This window comes from Neoarthrinium moseri, assembly GCF_022829205.1.
Source record: "Neoarthrinium moseri strain CBS 164.80 chromosome Unknown scaffold5_Wmoseri_CBS_16480, whole genome shotgun sequence".
NCBI classification, from domain to species: Eukaryota; Fungi; Ascomycota; class Sordariomycetes; order Amphisphaeriales; family Apiosporaceae; genus Neoarthrinium; species Neoarthrinium moseri.
Window position 1 is genome coordinate 611,715 of NW_026055119.1, and position 17,597 is coordinate 629,311.

Here is a 17,597-nt window from a genome sequence, read left to right on the forward strand (position 1 = left end):
ATGGTCAGGCAGTTCATCATATCATGACGATCTGACATCCATCCAGGCGTAACACTACGGAGGTAGAAACTGTAACTACGGCCGCTTCGGATACGCCTTACTAACAGCTGCCGAACATTTGATACTTCTGCTCGGTAAGGTCCCGGATCGGCATTATGGCCCATTGCCATGCATTCTTCCGATTGATACAAGCACAAGCCAAGGAAAACGTCTCGCCTTGATGTAGCCTCATATTTCATTGAAGATCCAATAAATACAATCTGCTCTGTTCATTTTGCCACCATCCTTCCGTAACACCGAGTTGCAGCTTGAACAACGTGAAGCACACGATACAATGCGCAAACAATATCCAAGATTCTGTTGTACATAACACTTTGCGCTTGGCACCAAACGATGCATCACATCAAGTGTGCAGAACAATCTTCCATCTGATTGTGGCCCAAGGCAACCCATTACAAATAACTATAACACCCGTCACTGCAGCAACAACACCGCGACCACCACCACCACCACCACTGCCATTAACACCCGATAACACGATAACAGGGCTGCAATGCCGCCGCTCCGTACTCCCCCTGTATGGAATCCCCTGTAAATCGTCGGTTTTCCACCTCGCGACCAGAACTCCTGAGACTCCGTCCGCGTAGTTGAGTCGCTTGGGCTTGATGCTGGTGATGGGCTCAATGTGTATCCTCCTAGAGCGCAGATATGGGGCGTGCTTTGCCCCGTGCAGCGGAGGCTCATGTTGAGGCGGCGCTGTCGTCGTTGGTCCTCCTCCAGAAGTCAAAGTTGGGGTTCACGGTGCCATCGGTGTCGGCACGCGCGACGGCACTTCCGTGCTCGGGCACCGCGCCGGGGAGGGCGGCCGCCGAGAAAACGAACAGCGACAGCGACAGAAGGGAGAACTTCATCTTGGCAGATTTGTAAAGGAGAGAAGGAGAGGTAGAGAGTGTGTGCGTCGACTTTGAGCTGCGTGTCGCCGGTTTGATAGGATAAGAACGAATGCGGGAAGGTAAGGTAGGGCGCGACCCAGCGACCCGGCGATCTCGAGCTGATTTAATAAGAGAACGGCTGAGGTAAATGAACGTCTAGCGGGATCCAGGATTTGCGATGGAAACGGGGCTCGCCCAGGTTCGGCCACCCCATCTTGCCCATGAAGCGAGAGGGAAGCTCCACACGCATACGAACGGACGGCTGACCTCCACAAAACCATTGCTGCTTTTATGCCATGGCGTCCGTGGCGCACACACCCTTTCATGCAGACACCCCCGGCGCCCCTTAGCTGCCCCCCCCCCAGGGGTTGGAGACACTCCAAACTCCGTGACTCCTAGGCGGGTCAGCCGCAGCAAATTAATTCAGGCAGCTGGGTCAACGGCTCGATGGCGCGTATGCAATAAAGCCGTCTTGCTTGGTTGCCATGCTCTGCATTGAAACAAATTCCTATACTCCCTACATACCACCAATTGACACAACCTATGGTATACTTCTGTGAAAAATCAAGACCCAGAAGCTGTTTCCAATTTTGTGGGGGCCCAAATCGTATGCACCGCCGATGTAGCAGGACCCTATAATGCCAGCCACTCCGCGGTATATCACCAGCCGTTGGGTTTATGTTCGCATCGTCTTAAATATAGCCCCAGCGTGGACTCTTCAATTTTGGGTCAATAGCCAACAGCTCGCTTGCCCCGGCCTTGGCTCGCCAGACAAACTTAGGATATGACAGGGCATATCCAAAGTAGAAGGGTCAAGAATTTCGTCCATGCTGCCCAGACCAAGCCAATCTGGTGCTTGGTTGCGTTACGTTGATAGAATATCGAACTCTGTCCTTGAAATGTTCATAGGCAGCGGAGGCCTGATGGCAGAACATCACAAATGAGCCAGCCCGCAAGTGCGATCCGTGTCGTCCTTTTTACTCTGCAGGTGTGCACTTGCAGGGTGATGAAATTCAGGGAAGGTGGTTTTCTTATAGCCATGTTGGACAACGGCATTGGACTATGGTACATCTCACAACAAACTGTGCACCCTCACTGAAGCCGATTTGGTAAAACGGCAACAAATGGTAGTACATTCCTTATTAAAACGCCATGGAGAACAGAAGGCTGTGGAGTTAAGAGTCGGGAGAAAAACCAATGAATTTGACTATGGGTAATCTGTCGCACAACGCCTAAACTTGATAAGGTAACATACACTGCGTATCTGTCGGACGGCGTTCCGCGACGGCTCATTAACTTCGTCAAAGAACCCAGCTGCTTGCAAACATATTACTTGGCAATCTCCAAGAAGGACGGACTGCGACAACTGTGAGACTGTAGGCCATAATCGTGTCAATAGAAGTATCAGGTCGGTGAGGTCTGGATCGAGTTTACAAACTCGCTCAAGCCCTCTTGTCGCCTTGTCTCTAGTTCCGCTGCCGATTCCATATCGCCACCTTCCCGGTACCATTGCTCTAGAAATTTCATATCACCCCACACCTCACGCTGAGACCCTCGAGCTAGGCCTCCAAATGTCGAATACGGCGCAAGGTCGATTGCCTGTCTTAAATATTGCCTTGCGTACCCGTGCCGTGGATTCTCCTTTGTCGGCTGATCTTTCCACTGGCTCATATGATAATAGGCGAGCGCGCGCAGGCAGAGCCTCCGGGAGTTCACATCCGTCTCAGTCCTGTGAAGGTCGGTGGCAAGATCAAGAACCCGCTCGTCGTGCCAGTCGGACTGCTCCCCTAAAGTGTATAGGGCGTGAATTCGAAGTAGAGGGTGGTCTGGTTCCAGCTCTTGCTTGATCAACGGGAGCGCCGGCGCCTCGATCGCGTGTGCAAATCTTTCCACCGCCGGGTTTGGGTAAGACCGAAAGCGCGAGACGCTGTTTATATACCCCTGGAGGAATGATATGAGGCTCTTTTTCGAAAGATCCACCAACACCATCGATGGGTATATCATCCCCATCAGCTCCGCCAAAAACTCCATGCACATCTCGATCGGATTAGCGTCGAAAAACTCCCGTAGGGCCTGAAGCACGCCGCTCAACCAAGGCACAGGACCGCGCACCACGGCTGAATACTCGGACAGGTACTTCCAGATCAGCCGTTGATGGCCATAATGGGTGAAGGCCATTTGATACATGAGTAGATCGCACAACGCCCATGGGTCCGGGTTCTCGATGATTTTGTGGATGTTGTTAAAGGCCCTGCGCATGAATATACCAGCCTCGGCATTACACCCCTCTTCAAAAAGCCACGACGCATCACGGAGGTGCCTGACGGTTTGATAGAAGTCGGTCCGCGGGTAGTTGGCATAGACTTCCAACGCCGACTTGCTGCCCAGCACCGACTCGGAGCGTGCTGAGAGGTCCCCGAAGGATTTCACCAGTAGTTGTTGGAGGTCAAGAAAGCCCGGGGGACGCAGATTGCTGGGTATCGGCCGCGTTGGCGGCGGGGTGCGCACTCTTACGATTACCGGAAGTTCCTCTGCAGCGTTCAAACTCTCAAGCTCGCTGGAAGATAGTTTGGCCCTCTTGATGTAGGTATCGATGTCGACGACCTTGCCATTGCGCTGGAACATGGTCTTCTTGCCAAATGCCTTGCGCTGCTTCTCCAGCTGGACCATCTTGGCCACGTCTTTCCTGCGGTTGTTCTTGGTATAACCCCATTTAGCAAACTTGTCCTTGTACATCTTCTCACTGCGCGGCGCAGGGGTGGTTAGTAGCTGGAAGTCAAGACGGCATCAGAAGTTACTGGTACGGGCCACATACGTCGCCACAAAGCCCTTGTGCATCATGATCTCTCGGACCTCCTTGAGAGGCAACTCATCGTCGATATACAGACGATGTATCTCAGGTTTGAGCGATTCCCAGACAGCCGGGGGGTGTTGGCCCCGAAACTTTGCCGGCGCGGACAGCTTTACCGCCGAGGAGAGGCTGTTCAAGGCCCGGCCCTCATCGACGGCTGGACTCGAGCCGAGCGACGAAGGAGTGGTGCCTGGACTCCTCTTGAAGATGGGACTGTCCGGTTCAGAGTCCGGCTCACGTTTGATAAGATTTGTGACGAGTGCGCGATGGTCCGCGGTGCTGGCGCCTTGCGCCTCGGCGATGGCTCCGCTTTCTACAGCCATGGTTTGGGCGGACGATCTGCCCCCTACATGATAGCACTCCGGGGGAAGAGGGCAAAAATCGTAATGTATGGGCTCGGGAGCAGCTGCTGAAATGAGCGCCAGATGGAGCGTCCAGTGACTGCGCGTCCCTTGATGACGGTGCGTGAGCGGCCGGTGCGTGAGAAAGGATTGCGCCGCGCTGGTTGCGGCTCTGGTGATATGATGGTCCAGCTCAGCTTGTGGCGTCACGTTGCCCAGACCCGAGGGAGGGGCTCCCGTACCCCTGCCCTAAGTCCACCACGGAAGTCGCTAGCGGAGGCGGAGGCGAGGACGACGACGACAGCAACTTTGCCAGCCGTGCGACTCGCGACCACGGCTTCTTGGCACAACCATCGGAGCCTCGAGGTCGAGGCGAGGTCCTCTGCAAATTGCAAGTGCCCTTTGCTGATTGGCCCGTGAATCGCCTTAATCTGGGGATGCGTGTTACGCTGGAGTCGTAGCACCGTCCCAGTCCCTCGGGAAGCACGAGTGGGCCCAAGGCACCAGCCACACGGACTGGGAGCCGTCGCACTACGCTCCCCCAGTAGCCCGACCAAGTTAATCGGTCACATAGTGGAGTTTACGGTGACAGCCCGGCATCGAGCACTGCGAGCAAGGGCACAGACACCATGTAATTGCGTGGCGTTCGATAGACCGGATGTCTTGACACCAAAAAGGACCACCTGGGTTTGACGAGAGATGAAGCAATGTGCAAGCGGATATGATGTGGCTGTACGAAGTATCATGGATGTGTATAGCAACTGAAGTCCCAGGTGCTGTAGACTGCAACGCGTTTCCTGCGTCGCACGACTCAACCTATATAAACGAAGTCATGTCGCATTCAAGTTTGACACATCACGGTGTTACTTTTGTGTTACGCTGGGAACCGGGTTGAATCCCTGAGCTGGCACCTGAAATCCACCCAGCTAGCTGCAATGCTACATGCTACATCGATGCAGGACTCGACGGTTATACAACCAACACATGACTTCGTGCCGATGCATCCTTGACGTCTTCTCGATGCTTGTATTGAGGTACTGCACTTACCGCACTTGAAAGGGGGCTCGATTGCCCTAATAAATGGCCGGCTATTATGAGAGGCTAAATCGTTGTTCATGTTGTTATGCATCGAAAACAGCAAGTCGCTATCATCACACCTGGCCATTGTCTCACTTGATCGTTGTGACACCGCCGAATTTTAGCTACCAAGTATAGCGATACATGTGACATATAGCTATACAGTTTCATACACAATTCTTGCCCCCCGTGACATAGTCCAAGCCGGGCTTGCAATCCAAGCAGCGATGCAACCGAGAGAACGGCAAGAGGCTTCGGCAATCAAACAATCCTTTATTGTCACCGAGGGATTAAAGGATGAGGGGTGCCCGAGTTCCCACGCGCCGTATACTATGCTCTTGACCTTTTTCATCAAGAAAAGTATAGGATTCAGTTTCTCATAGTCAACACCCCTGTTGTGCGCCCTACAACTATACTCGAACCTCATCCTGTGGAGACAATTATATTATGCCCCTCGAGCACGACCCGGAATTCCCAAATTCTCACGGACATTGCATAAATCGCCACGCAACCGTGCCTTCTACATGGCATCCTTACTTGTACCACCTCGACCGCATCACCTTCCAGATATGCAGCGTGCCAAATGTCCCGTGCAGCTCGTCACCGGCTTCAAAAGCGACACATCCCCCGTGATAGAGACACGCTCCGGCCTGTGATACGGAAATCGCCTGATGGATGTGTTCAGCATCATATCATCATCCACCAGACGCCTGTTGGGCCGCTTGTGACACCGGGATAACGGGGTTGGCGATGCCAAACAAGCAATAAATGCAGGGAGGCGTTGCAGAGATGGAGTCCGGAGGAGTTGTGTTGGTCGTACAAGTGGAGAGGGTAATAAAACGCGGCGGCTCGAGTGAAGAAAAGGGCCCACGGGTTGTGGGTCGTGCTGGAGCGGCAAGGGCCGCCCCATGTGCGCAGGAGGAAGGGTAAAAGGGTAAAACGACATTCTCCTTCCTGCGGGATTCAAATTATGCAGCGGCGCTCGTCCGTACCGGGCAGGTTGTACGACGTTGGCTGGTAGGGCCGACTCGGACCCAGCTCGATCCGGCATCGTGATGTCCACTTTCGGGATGCCGAGATGTTACACACAGGGGAAGGCGGTCTGCAACGGGATTCCGAGGCTTTGACAAGTTACATCAACAAATGTGGATATATTCAGTTCAGGCTTCACCGAAGCCTTCTGCTTTCCCAATGTATCCTACTGCAGCGACCGCCGTTTCGGCTGCCGTATCTACGTGCATATCTATGATACAATCCCTTGTTGTGCGCAATGCAATGTCGACCCAGCCGGCGCATCTATAACATCACAAGACATCATGGTGATCATAATGACCGATACAGTCCCCTGGTTGCCGTACGTGGCAGTGTACATCATAAATCATTCATTGGTGCCTATCATATGACTATCATATGAAAGCGCCATTTCCCCCACGAGGGGGTGACTTTCCTCCCGGCGGTGGTCTTGGCGGCGACCCCCTCGGTGGCGATCCCCGGGGCGGTGTGTTCTGCCTCGAGCCTCCCCGGCTATCATTAAATCGCCTCCGACTGGCGTCGTACTCCGCATATTCAGGATCCTGATCATCATTGCCTCGCCGTGGGGGACTATTTGTGATTCCCCTTCCATATCGCGCGGCTCGCTTCTCCTCGAGGTATACTTCGGGATCATCGTCCTCGTCATCATCATCATAACGGTCCAACACCGGCATGGAATGAGAGTCGCCCTTAACAAGACCCAGCCTTTCCTCCTCCGTCGAGTCCTTGACCTGTGGGCTTGAGTATCCCCGGCTTCCCAAGCCTGCGCGGCTCGATGGCTTCAGGATCGACGAAGGCAGGTGCGCTTCTGGTTCCTGTGCTGCGTCAGTCTGATGCCGACGGAACACATTTTGGAACGAGAACTGCCGACGAGCTGATTGGCCGTCCCCTCTGTGCGCCGGGGGCGTCGGCGGTACGGCGAGTGATGTGCTGCTGTCGCCGGCCTTTCCAAACTGGATGTGACGTCCAGTGCCACCGGACGCTAAGCTGGCAGAACTCTTTGCCAAGGCTTCCGCGGCGCCTCCGTACTCGGTGGTTCGACGAAGGCTATCGGGGAGGCCATAGACGTGCTCAGCTTCGTTCCCGGCTTTCTGGCTCGGGACTGCGATGTCGGTCAGTTGAACGGGGTGCATCGGGCTCTGCATCTTCTGGTCGTTCTGGGCATCCCTAAAATCGGGATGCCCGGGGAGCAGAATGCTCCGTCCCCGGCTCCGAATCGTGCCAGCAATGCTCGACAACAGACCCGGGGACGCTTGGCGGTTCCGCTCCTCCTCCATCTCCTCCTCGCTGGGAAACTGCGACATGCCAAGCGGCAGATGCGGTGTCCTCGGAGGGGCGGAGAAGGGCATGGCGTGTGGATGCGTGAAAGGGTTGATCGAGGATGCAGCTTGGCTCCTCTGGCTCATACTCCGCTGGCTGGCCATAGTTGTCCTTCTCCTCCGGATGCCATCCCATTCATACTGTGTCGTACCGTCTTCACTGAGGGTCTCTAGGCGTTCCCTTTCCTTCTCTTCATGCAGGCGTTTCAGCTCCTCAGCTTCCATCTTCTGGCGTGCAACGGAGATCCTTCGCACAATGGCAGCTGCTCCTCGAATGGCGTCGGCTTTTGGCTCCGTCTCGGGCTGAGCCTGCTCTGCAATGGTGTGTATCTGATCCAGGTCTCCCTTGAAAACGGCGGTGTCGGGCACATCTTTGGCCGACTTGGACAGTTGCAGCAGCACGACCCCGGAACAAATGACCAGGAATCCCATGACCACGGTGATAATGGATGACGGCGTGCCCTTGAAACCTTGGAAGAGCACGGCAGACGTGATAATGGTCGTGCTCGTGAAGTAGACGTAGTACGTGGGGGTGACCATGGCCGCATTGAAAAGATTCAGTGCTTTCTGTCGTGCTGTTAGCGTGGCGTCATAAAACGATAACTCGTCTGGCTTACGTTGAGGAAGATAATCTCCGTCAGCAGCGTCCCTATAACAAAGACGAACAAGACGTAGAGGAACCACTGCTTAAACTGGGACTCCACCTGGCCCTGAGCCTGTGCTACTATGGCAGATCCCAGGCCCTGGGTGGCCACCACACTCAGGCCTCCTACCCAACTGCAAATGGAAATATAAACCATCATGTTCTTCTTGCCCCATCTCGGGCCGCAGTAGAAGGCGGTGATGACGGAGCCTATCAGAATGACTCCCGTGTAGCTGAGAAAGCCTGGCGCAATGACGAACTTCTGCATCTCCTGGATATTGGCCACAGATGACTCCTCTGGCGCGTTCATGACAATAACAACGGACCCAACGATGCAGAGGAAGCAGGCGACCTTGCCGACCATGCTCAGCCGCTCCTTCAAGAAGATGGCCGAGAGAACGGTGGTGATGACGACGGACAGGGCACCCAGCGGGGTGACCAAGATGGCGTCGGTGAAGGCATAGGCGACAAAGTTGCAGATCTCGCCGATGATCATCAGCGTCATGCCGGACCACCAGTAGAAGTTCTTGAGGTATCCATAACCCTCGCCGGCGACCTCGTTGTACTTTTCATTGGCCTTCAGCAGCCCGACCTTCTTCAACACAAACGATGTACCGATGAAAGCGCCGGACGCAATCGCCAGGGATATACCAATGACCTTGAACACCGGAGGCCTCGTCTCTTTGGTCGGGTCTTCTGTCGTTGTCTCGTTGGCGCGGGCGTATATGTTGTGCGCAACCTCGAGGGCTTGGGCGGCGTGGTCCATGATGGACGGCGGTGTGTCGCTGGGGCGACGGCGAGTCGTCGCCGTCTGGCGGGTGGAGTGGCCTGAGGTTTGCGGTCAATCGGCGTCGACTCAGGAGCGTTTTTGGCGCAGCTGTCTTTTCTGCCGGAATGAGGGCGAGTATTCGTTATTGTTTACTTGGGAGAACCAAGGTTTGCAGGTTTGTTGTGTAAGTGTAGCCGGGCAGCATTAGACTCGGGACTGGGAACCAAGGAATGGGTTTGGCCAGGGTTGCGATAAGCCAGCCGATTGTTTGGAACGGAACGGGAACGGGCGCTCGGAAAGAGCAGGTGGCTCGACCAGAATGTGTTCAGGCCCCGGAACGTGGATCGTGTCGCAATGTGCGCGCGCTTCCGACTCCTGGACAATGGGATGGGCGTTGGGGCGGTTGCTCGTAACAAGCAGCTCAAGTGACAGAGGAAGGGGTTGTAACCACTTGAGACAACAGCTGTTGGAGGTGACGCTGACTGGTGCGGCGGTATGTGGTGTGTGGGTGACCAGCAGATACTTCAGATCAAGCTCAGTCAAAGACGGGCTCCCTCAGGCTGCACTTCTGCTACCGGTACCGGTACCTTCTCGTCAGTGCTGTCAATGCCGTCAATGCTGTGCGACTAGACACAAGAAGACATGCTATTGTACTGTAGAGAGGGAGAGAGGACAAAGACGAGCTTCCGCGAACTCGACGACTGACACCACTGTAGAATCGATCGACACTTGAGCCTTCAGATGCAGAGTCGGCCCGCTATGTCATGGCCGCCAAAAACCCACTGCCTTGGGGGGGATAGTGGCATGGCTGGGAGATGGTGGAGGCGGAGACCAAGCAAAACCAAGTTCTGGGCCCGTCGGCTGCGTCGTCTGGGCAGCCATGTGCCACTGATGCCCCTTGTGGCCCCCCGGGTGCCCCTGTCCATCGGGGGCGCCAAGCGGCTGGGTGCTGGCTAAGGTTCGCGGGCCCTTCCCGGAACGGTCTCTAGTGAGCTGCCCGCAGGCCTATTGCTGATCGCCCTGGCGCCCCCACCAGTTGCACACAGTTACCTGGGTAGCCCGCCCGAGATTGGCCAGAGTTCCCCTTGCCGTTGGAAAGCCAACCGTGATAATGTGCGCATCTTATAATATAGTTGATCAAGTTACATATCAGGTCGCCCAGTCCGCGGGGAGACGAAATCGATGCTTGCCGCTGTGGGCACTCGTGCGACGGCGCGCATAGCTGGTCATGTCCTGCCTCAGGAAGCGCTGGCGACATCCAATCGTCACCAGACCACCGCACCACGGCCGGCCAGTTAGCGTTGGACTCTGCCGAGGATACGCACTATTCTGAGAACGCGGGAAACGTCCGGTCGCATCTGACGCCAGACTTCTGCCAAGTTCCAACACATGGCCCCAGACTAACCACCACAGAGCTGACCGTTGAGCCCGTTGGAGTCCTCCCAAGACGGCCGCCAAGTTGCCTCGAACGGGTTACTATAAGCCTGTCAACCTGCAGTGTTGCCAAGTACAGTACTATACGTGCATGGACTTGCTTCTGGAAACATGTGCCAGACTGCCAGACTGCAGACTACAGGGCTGATCGTCGTTTCATGACCCTCAATGATTTGGGGTCTGCCAGAGAAAGGCTGGTTCCAATCAAGTCAGGTGTTGCTTCCAACCGACGCTCTAGATCTGGTCAATCGTTGCAGCTTGCAACACAACTTAGATACTCTCGAGTATGGCCCTCATTGACTACTATCAGCCTTTTGCATCATTGCCATCAGGACGCTCTTTATCGAACCCATCTTTGTCGGTGATGCGAACCCATTTCGTCTTGGTAACGACAGTTCTCAAGCACAATGACGATTCCCCACGTCTCGGAGAGTAGATCCTCTACGCTTCTGGCCTGCGCTGCAACCCCATTTTCCCTTTCGGGCAACACCCTGTACCTTCTAGTTGGTGATGCTAGGGTAGTAGTGACAGGCGCATCTCTACCAAAGATCTGGCATTTGCATGGTGCTGCAGCGCTCTCCATCAGCTCCGGGCTGAGCTCGATATTGACTAGGTATCACCTACGTATTGGAATTCGGACGATCCACCACAGCCAATCTCGACAAGCCCTGGTGCGGAAATGCCATTACTAGGAGTCCACATTCAACATTAAGCTATCTTGGAGCGGGTTATAGTGCGTTTTCCATGTCTCGCCTTGGAAAAGTAGAGTGAGGGGCCGTTCGGCTTACAGGCACCTTTTGCTCTGCTACTTGCGGATGGCTGTCTTCAAATCACGCTTGAGAGAACCCCGAAATACGGCTTTCATACGAGGATTTCACCCGCCCGGAAGATGCTTCGCACACTCAGCTCGTCAGGGAATGCGACGTGGTGACGCGTAACCCTCCAAAGGCACTTGTGCTCGAGGCAGGCATAGGACTTCGGCAGGACGAAAGACGGTCGCCATTGGTCACAGGTCCGTGCTGCGACGTGGGCGAGTGGCTGAGCCACGATTGAAACATCCAGTACGGAACCGACGCTGCAACCGCTCCCAGAGTGCGGAAGCGGAATGCGAGGTGTTACTGAGTGCCCCTTACATCTCACGTGCTCGAGTGTGTGCACTACATTCTGGTACAGACCTTTCCTGCCCAATCGCCGGTTGTGGGCACCTGTCATAGCGAAAGCAGTGCCTTGCGGATGCGCTGACTTGGATCTGAACTCTCTGCCTGGAATTATTGAATGTATTACAGCGCACCGGCAGCATTGCAAAGGTAAAACAGTCATCCATGCAGATCTATGAACGGGCACAGGACCATAGTATCGAGTCCGCTTGGGCAATACCAAGCTGGCCGATAACAGTGGCCCTTTTTCATTAAGGCCATCACTCGATGCTTGCATACTTTATGCCTTCACCACAGACCCTGAGCCAAGAACAAGGCATTCGAGGGACTGGGTGCTGTATCAATCTGCTGCCGTTCTACGATGGCGACATTTGTACTATTCAAGCCTTTGTTCTCGACCGCTCCGTGGCGTCCATAGCGGCTCAGCCGCTGACGGAAACCAGTTAGCGCTTGGTGTCCGCGTGGGGTGAACGACTATAGCTGGATTGTGAAGCCGGCCAACGACTGCTCCTCAACTAACCACGAGTTCACGTTCAATCCAGTAAGCGCTGATTGGACTGGCCGTCTTGCGACAAATTCTTTGCCCTTCAAATACTATTTCTCAAGCCTACTGGCACGTCGTGGCCTACTTGAACTATCTTGACTTGGTCACCGAGAGGCTTTTTTTTCATGGCTCTAACTTGGTTTGTGCTTGGACAGCCAAGACATGCTCTGCGGACGTATAGAGGCGTCCTGACTTCTTAGCATCGACCCAAGCACGCGGCTCGAGTACCTATAAGCCTTGACCAGCCGTGTTTCCTGCGCAGCTATCGGCTACACTAAGTCTATCTAGCCTTACCCGCGATGTCTGATTCCGGGACGAGCCCGAGTTCTCGATGAGGACTGGGCTAGCGTAGATGGCGTACTGGAGCCGTAGATCTTAGACAACCACCATGAGTTCTTTATGAATAAGCGGTAAGCCCTCCCGCTCCGATGGCTTGTGTTCCCGTTTCTTGATGCGATTGTGGGCTGGATCTACTGCTTTCTTTCAACATGATGCGCTCTATGACTGCGCTCTTTACGGTGTGCGCCGTGGCGGCGTCCGCAAGGAGGCATGGTGTATCACAGAGTGGCGGCGGTGACGTTAGGTCTGTAGGTACAGAGATCAGCTTTTCAGAGGCATTTTTCTCGTTCTTCACGAGAAGGGAGGCTGCTTCTGGTGGAAGCTGCGGTCCCTCCGCTGGTAATGCTGTTTGCGCGGCGGGTCTATGCTGCTCAGCTGCTGTAAGTGGCAGGACGGTGACGATGTCCCTATGTATCATCCATTGACCCCATCGTAGGGTATATGTGGCACGGGGGCCGCGTTCTGCAGTGCGCCAGACTGCCAGCTATCATTCGGGCCAGCCTGTGATGGAAACCAAGCGCCAACAGGGAGTGATACGTCGAAAGTCCCGCGCCCGGTGCTTGGCAATGTCCCGTATGGGGTCTCCATCAGCCATTGTACTGTGAACGGGAAGGTGGCGCTGACTTTCGACGACGGCCCCTATATCTACACCTCGGAGCTGCTCGATACTCTGAAGAGGAACAGCGTTAAGGCGACATTCTTCGTTGTTGGAAATAACGGCGCAAAGGGGCATATCGAGCTGGCCTCTACCGGGTATCCCGCCATTCTGCAACGAATGTACGCCGATGGCCATCAGATCGGAAGTCACTCATGGAGCCACCAGGACCTCGGGAAGGTCACGGCCCAGCAGCGTCGAGATCAGATTCTCAAGAATGAGGTTGCCCTGGTGGATATTTTGGGCTTTATCCCCACATACTTCAGGCCGCCGTACACAAGTTGCCCTGATGATTGTCTGAAGGACCTGGGCGATCTGGGATACCACGTTGTAAGACGACCACTTATCTTGCAGACGTTGTAGACTGATGCTGACACCTCTTACAGGCTAACTATGACATTGATACCCGGGACTGGCAGGGCGACTACACGTATGCGCAAAACACGTACAATACCATACTAACACAGCACAGTCCGGGATCATCATCCTGGATATCGCTCGCGCACGATATTCAGCCAAATACTGTCCACAGTTTTGCACAGTACATGATTGACCAAGCCCATCATCTCGGCTACGAGCTCGTGCCCTTGGGCCAGTGTCTGGGAGACCCTGAGGCCAACTGGTACCGTGATCCAGTAAGTGGCCAGGCCTGGACCGGGAAGTCTCAGCAGCAGTCATCCTCTTCGTCGGGCACCCAATCAAGTGCACCTGCCACTGTTGCGATGCAAAGCCCTGTCGCCGCCCACGCTTCTCCAGCGTCGACTTCCTCGGGCGCCTCGCCGTTGACGCTGCTGACATCGCAAGCTCTGTCGATGAGCGTCACCCTGTCACTGGTGTCGACCTTGCTCGTCACTGCAACGTCAGATCCCACGGTGCCAACGCCGACTCCCGCCGCTGTGGGTGGTGCCTTTGCCGCCGGGACGGACAACGATACATCCTCGTCCGCGTCATCAACGATAGCTGCCAACGCCACATTGGAGCCTGCGGCAAGTGGAGCGGTGGACTTGAGCTCGTCGGCTTTTGGATTTGTGCTGGGGTTCTCGGCCCTCTTGTGGCTGTACTGAACTCTCTAAGAGCGAGTACCTTGGGTACATAAGGAGTTATGTTCGCAGTCTTAGCTGATCCCCGTCGACTGTCCCGGCAGTGTCGTGATCCGAGGACGGGTGTTTGGCTTAGTGAAAGGACTTAACGATGAAGATACGAAATATATTATGGTCTGAATTTCTTTGTATATAATATAGATGGCGGAAACATACGATAGCAGGGCGGCTTATTGGCGTTAGGCGTAGGATATATGAAGTTACTTCTTCTTAAGCTGTTCTAGATATTCACCGTGCATGGGATGAAAGCATCGAGCTCGCACAGCTGGGCTGTCCTTCTATAGAGCCCCAAGGTTCGGCGGCAATCAGATGGTCGCATCTAAGTTTGCGCAAACCTTCTCGCTCACACATCGACTCGCGAAAACCCTCGAAACGCTAGTTCAAATACAAATAGGGCAGTGCCAGCAGAAGCATCGTTCCTTAATATGCGAAGCATCGAGACGTAGAAACAAACAGATTCTGACATGAAATTTGATGTTCTGAGCTGCTTGACATGAACGTTTCAATTTCACGACATGGAAGCCTCAAGCACTATCAAGTACAGAGCCAACTCCGACGACAGCGCGCTGGATGATTGCTATTTCCCTTGCAGTAGGATTTCCCTCTCCCAGCCTCTCGATGCACCGATACTGACGTCTCGGCAGATGCCGCCTACCTCAAAGCCCAAGTCAGTCGAGACTGGGAGGACTATTGCGCCGCCGGCAACGCCTTCGAGACCTACTGGAACAACTGCCTGTGCTGCGTGCAAGCGAAGCTGGACAACGGTTACAAGGCCGAGGACTACCTGGCTAAAGACTTCGCAGGCCAGCTTGCGATATGCGAGTCAAATGCTGCCGCGAAGCCCGCCAAGCTCTGGGAGCCTGCCCCTTGTACGATCCCGTCATCAGCTCCCGCCACGCCGATAGTCACCCCGTTCCCGACACAGACGGTATGGGGCATCGGCGCACCCCAGGACTCCTTAGGAGTTGGGGTTTCGACAACATACGCGCTTAGCCAGCTGCGGCCCAACCATAACCAGCGTCCCGAAATCACGATTCCCACGATCTCTGCAACACCGACCGGAGCTAGGACGACGCTGACGACGGTCACGTCCAGCCGCACCTTTACGGACAAGTCAGGCCATTCCACTGTGTTGCTCGCCACCGAGACACTCTTGACGATTATTGGGATGGAGAGCACGGCCACATCGACACCTCAAAGTGAGGCCGAAGGCGTAACAGGAGGCTACGCATGGATAGCAGGCCCTGTGGTAGGCGGCTGTGTGTTGGCGCTTCTTTTGGTGCTGCTCGGGTGGCTGATACGGAAGCGGCGGGCCTCCAGAGTTGATGCGCGTGTTGGTCGGCAGGACCATTCGGAAGATGATGGGGATGCGTTTCACACCCACGAGCTCCCATCCAAGTCCATACCAACCCCAGAAATTGATGGGAAGGTGGCAGTCTTCGAACTAGACACTTCGGAGGTCAAGTCAACCCAGTGAATACACTATTCTAGTCCATCCATGGAGGATATTGAATCATATTTGTTTGGTTTGGAGTACGGAATCAACGGAGGGATGGGATATTGTACCCATATCTCTCCAGTAAGCCACCACCGTGTGGCTATGCCTTTCTATAGTGTGCTGTTTTGAATGAAGCCTCACATAGTCGCAATTCTCGGGTGCGTAAAGCCATCAAGTGGGCCTGGACAGGAAACAGAGATCGTCAGGCCTTTGAAACATCTCCATCTGCCACCTTGACTTTCCGCCACCGGTTCCAAGGAGCCGAGAGCCGCCGTATCAGTTCGCGCGAAGGCGCATACTGCCAAGCCAGCAGAACCGTGAGCGGCAGCGTGCACACGACGTACAGCCAGATCCAGCGGCTGACGCTCAGGTCGCCCTCGTCCCCCGCGACCTGGAAGAAGCCCATGCTGAAGAAGGTGGCCATGAAGGTGGCCGGCAGGAAGACGATGGTGACGAAGGCGATCCGCCGCATGAGCACGCTGTCCTCGCGGGAGTCCCGCGCCATGTCGATGTTCAGGTCGTTGTTGTAGTGCGAGATGACGGCGTTGACCACGTTCCACTGCGCCGTGATGCGCGCCATCAGGTCCGTGATCTGGGCTGCCTGGTTGTGCTGCTGGCTCACACGCAGGTCGAGCGCATCGGCTAGCTGTTGGGCGTGTCGTCTCGACGGAATATGCGACTCGTGTTGGGACCGGACCTCTTCGAATCGCCAGAGGGACTCCTTCAGGAACTGGAACAGTTCGCCCGTGTGTACGGACGCGCGTTTGGTACACCGGAGTGAGTCTTGCGTCGCCGCCATGTCTGTCCTGAGACGCAGCTTCTCGCGAGGCAGGGGTTTGATGCCGTGGAAACGGAGCGAGGAGACTCCGGTCGAAGACTCGAACTTCTGGACGGCGAAGTCTAGCTCCCAACGCTCTTGTTCGACTTCTCGAGCCCAGACACACGCGAGGGAGTGCAGGATCGCGAATGGGGTCACTTGTCCCTGACTATAGAACTGAGCCACAAGTTGCTGCATCTGTTCCTCATTAGAGGTTCCAGCAGTCACGACCAACGCTGTCTGGCTGTGGAAGTCATATCGCGCATACACGAAATGCTCGTAGGTCCACTCGCAGAGCTTGAAGCAGATGTGATAGGCGCACGGCTTGTCAGGCTCGAAGGGAGCTGTGCATGGTACCAGGGGATTGTCGCCGCAGTAGGAAACGTGCTGGAAGCTCGCTCCGTTATTTTCATGGAGGAGTTCCAGGGCCGTTGGTGGGACCATGCATGTACTTAAGAGCGCCAGCCAACTTTTTACGGGCATTGCTATCTCGACGAGGGTCGACTCATCGAAGTAGCGACGACGCTGATCGAGGAACAGAACCCTCGAGGAACCATGTCCCAATGCCGACGGGTCCAGGATCATCATAGCACTAGATTCCCGAGTATCAACTTGGAAATGAAAAACCCCGTTATTACTGAGGTCGAAGCATTGCAATGGGAGACCCGGCTCGGGATCTTGAGGAAAGCAACTGTCATCTTCGATCAGGTCTAAAGCTGCATCAACGTTCATAATGGACGGGATGAAGTAGCGACTGTTCTTAGGCCAGGTAGGTTCCCCGTTCAAAGCATTTCTGGGCTCCATGCCCGGATCATTCTTCGCGCATGGGGGATCAGTACTAGCCATCCTGAAGTGTGTATGCGTTGATTATTCCTTTGGTGTACTGAGAGTGATAACCGCCCTGTATCAAAACAGTCGATCTATAAGGCTTTGACATCGAAAGGTCTACTTGCGGTCTTCGTCCGCACGGCTTGCAAGGATTTCAACAGTGGTGGCAGTTTTCACAGGTGCGGCTGAAGGCAGGCACATCGACTTGTGGCGCGTGGCGCGTGAAGCTGAAAAGCAATTCCACGATAATCTAAGCGGGGA

The 17,597-nt window shown here is 54.9% G+C and overlaps 5 protein-coding genes across 5 annotated transcripts; 2 read left to right on the forward strand and 3 right to left on the reverse strand.

Moving 5' to 3' along the window:
- Positions 1-2,336: 2,336 nt before the first annotated feature.
- Positions 2,337-4,106, reverse strand: JN550_002368 (uncharacterized protein; the record flags this gene model as incomplete). The annotated part of the gene is made up of 2 exons (XM_049313655.1): positions 2,337-3,675; positions 3,748-4,106. The coding sequence occupies 2 exons, from the start codon at positions 4,104-4,106 to the stop codon at positions 2,337-2,339; spliced, it is 1,698 nt and encodes a 565-aa protein (XP_049175659.1).
- Positions 4,107-6,361: 2,255 nt separating this feature from the next.
- JN550_002369 (uncharacterized protein) lies at positions 6,362-8,961 on the reverse strand (the record flags this gene model as incomplete). The annotated part of the gene is made up of 3 exons (XM_049313657.1): positions 6,362-6,497; positions 6,759-8,119; positions 8,170-8,961. 3 exons carry the CDS (start codon positions 8,959-8,961, stop codon positions 6,362-6,364), a joined length of 2,289 nt encoding a protein of 762 aa, XP_049175660.1.
- A 3,626-nt stretch (positions 8,962-12,587) lies between these two features.
- Positions 12,588-14,157, forward strand: JN550_002370 (uncharacterized protein; the record flags this gene model as incomplete). Its single annotated transcript, XM_049313658.1, has 4 exons — positions 12,588-12,818; positions 12,875-13,423; positions 13,480-13,523; positions 13,566-14,157. 4 exons carry the CDS (start codon positions 12,588-12,590, stop codon positions 14,155-14,157), a joined length of 1,416 nt encoding a protein of 471 aa, XP_049175661.1.
- Positions 14,158-14,708: 551 nt separating this feature from the next.
- On the forward strand, positions 14,709-15,670 carry JN550_002371 (uncharacterized protein; the record flags this gene model as incomplete). Its single annotated transcript, XM_049313659.1, has 2 exons — positions 14,709-14,784; positions 14,838-15,670. 2 exons carry the CDS (start codon positions 14,709-14,711, stop codon positions 15,668-15,670), a joined length of 909 nt encoding a protein of 302 aa, XP_049175662.1.
- A 223-nt stretch (positions 15,671-15,893) lies between these two features.
- Positions 15,894-17,354, reverse strand: JN550_002372 (uncharacterized protein; the record flags this gene model as incomplete). The annotated part of the gene is made up of 1 exon (XM_049313660.1): positions 15,894-17,354. One exon carries the CDS (start codon positions 17,352-17,354, stop codon positions 15,894-15,896), a length of 1,461 nt encoding a protein of 486 aa, XP_049175663.1.
- Positions 17,355-17,597: the final 243 nt, after the last annotated feature.